This window comes from Sporothrix brasiliensis, assembly GCF_000820605.1.
Source record: "Sporothrix brasiliensis 5110 chromosome Unknown Cont15, whole genome shotgun sequence".
NCBI lineage: Eukaryota > Fungi > Ascomycota > Sordariomycetes > Ophiostomatales > Ophiostomataceae > Sporothrix > Sporothrix brasiliensis.
In genome coordinates, this window is record NW_024467134.1 from 1,847,993 (window position 1) to 1,850,279 (window position 2,287).

Here is a 2,287-nt window from a genome sequence, read left to right on the forward strand (position 1 = left end):
GCCTCTCGTACCCCCCCGTTTTGACCCCCGGAACCATCCTTTTGTATGTGCTTCCTCTCCCGCAAAGCAGCTCACCTCGGTTGACAAAATCGATTGGAAGGCACGACAAAAAGCAAAACCAAAACGCCATGAAGCTCTCATAAAAAGCAAAGATCACCAAAGATCACCCCTAAGACCCCAAAACAAAAAATTGTATAGTGGTCATGACCTTGACCACGGGTATATGTGAATGGGTCCGTTCCACCCCCAGGAATCCATAAGAAAAACCAAAACAAAGGATCGAGGGGAAAAATATAAAGGTATAAGTAGTAAAATGTACAAGAAAAGTAAAAACGGGTGGAAATAAAAAAGGCAGGGTAGAAAGGGCTGGCAAAGGACGTCCAGGCACCAAAAGACGGTTAAGATAACAAGGCGCACGACTGTTTTGATCGTTTCGTCCAAGTTTCGGTTTTTTCCTGTCGTCTGCTGTGCCTCGCCTAGAGGTTGAGCATGCTGTTCAGATCCATGGCACGTCCACTGCTGCTGGGCCGACCAGGCAAGACAGACGGCTCTATGGGGACAGGCGGCGGCAAGCGCGGCTTCTGGATCTGCGGCTGCGGGAGCGGCAGGTACTGGTACTGCTCGTCCGAGCGGCTGCTCCAGGAGCGAACCATGGATGACGAAGACCGGCGGTAGCGGAGGCTGTGGAGATTGTGGGCGGCCATTTCCTTCTCGGTCATGGCGTTGGGTGCGGGCAGAGTCGACATGGGCGGGATGGCCGAGTTGGGCGAAGCGGGTGCGTGCGTGGGCGACTCGCGGGCGGACGGGGGCGAGCCAGCATCCGAAATCAGCGACGGGACGTAGTGGTGCTCGGTGGCGTCGCTGCGGGGTGAGCCCACGGTGGTGTAGGCGGAGTTGCGGCGGTCCGAGAAACGCTGATGCTGCTGCTGCTGCTGCTGCTGCTGCTGCTGCTGCTGAAAGTGCGAGTGCGAAAGCGGGGCGTTGTTGCTGCTGTGCAGGGACATTGGCGGCTGCTGATGGTACGGGTTCGGCCAGGAGCAGTCGTGGCTGCGGTCCCGGGCAAGGGCGTCTTGCAGTGGCGGTAGCTGGGGGCCGGCGGAGGGGCTGCGGTCATGGGCGGCATGGCGGGGGTACGCCGAGTAGTGGTGAGAAGCGTGAGAGGCGTGAGAGGCGTGAGAGGCGTGAGAGGCGTAGCCGTAGTCGCCGTTGACGGGTGTCGTGGGCGTAGCCTGGCCGTTTACGGGCGGAGGCAGCTCACGCTGCGGCTGGCTCAGGTTCAGTGGTGCCGGAGGCACCGCGCGGCCTCGTGTCGAGGACTGCCGTTGCTGGCGAGCAGCGGTGCGCTTCTGGACGGGTTAGTTACAGTACAGTGCCACCACCGTTCATCGTCGTCTTCACTAACCTGACGGTTGCGGGTACCGTTGTACCAGTTCTTGACCGCGTTGTCGCTGCGGTTGCCGATGCCCTCGTCATGGAGGCGGCGGGCGATTTCAGCCCATTTCTGGCCAATCTTGTCGACCCAGGCGGTGATGAAGGCGCACTCGGGTGGAGTCATGGGGCCGTGGTCGATGTCGGGACGCAAGTTCTGAACCCAGCGTTCGCGGCACTGCTTGGCGGAGCGGCCGTGCATGATCTGAGAAATGGCGGACCAGTTGCATGTGCAGGCGTCGACGAGGTGGCGGAGCTGGTTGTCCTCGGCCTCGGACCACGAGCCCTTTATGACGTCCTGCCCTCTTCTTGCGAGTCTCGACATGTTGGCGGTCGTGTGAGGAGAGAGGAGTGGGGGGAGAGAGAGAGAGGAGGGAGGCGGTGAACAAAAAGAAGAAATCGCCTACAACGGGGGGGGGGGGTTGCTGACCGTTGATGTCGACGATGGATATGTTGATATGTTGTCGAGGTTGTGTGTTGTGTTGTGTTGCGAACAGAAACAAAATAAGAAGAGAGGGAAAAGAGGAAGTTGGCGGAAAATGTGAGGAGGTGGAAGGAGATAAATACAGAATATAAAGAAAGATGTTGGTGGGTATGGCAAAAGGTGAGAAATGAGAAGAGGGAATAAGGAAGGAGCGAGTAAGAACGGCGGGCAGGAGGGAGGGGGGCAGATGTTATTAAGGTTTTTATGGGGAAGGCACGACAGAGCGAGATGGACTTTGGTCGTTTTCAGATCCAAACACAAGGAAGGAAGCAGGGAGTGAGTGATGTAGTTTGTCGTAATGTGTGTGCACACAGCAGTCAGTGGATTAGTGACTGGGAGAGGGCGAGCTGGCTACGGAATAAAGAAGCTTTTGGG

At 57.5% G+C, this 2,287-nt stretch overlaps 1 protein-coding gene across 1 annotated transcript; it reads right to left on the reverse strand.

Annotated features, from left to right (window-relative positions):
• Positions 1-476: 476 nt before the first annotated feature.
• On the reverse strand, positions 477-1,753 carry SPBR_05963 (uncharacterized protein; the record flags this gene model as incomplete). The annotated part of the gene is made up of 2 exons (XM_040764225.1): positions 477-1,346; positions 1,403-1,753. 2 exons carry the CDS (start codon positions 1,751-1,753, stop codon positions 477-479), a joined length of 1,221 nt encoding a protein of 406 aa, XP_040622286.1.
• Positions 1,754-2,287: the final 534 nt, after the last annotated feature.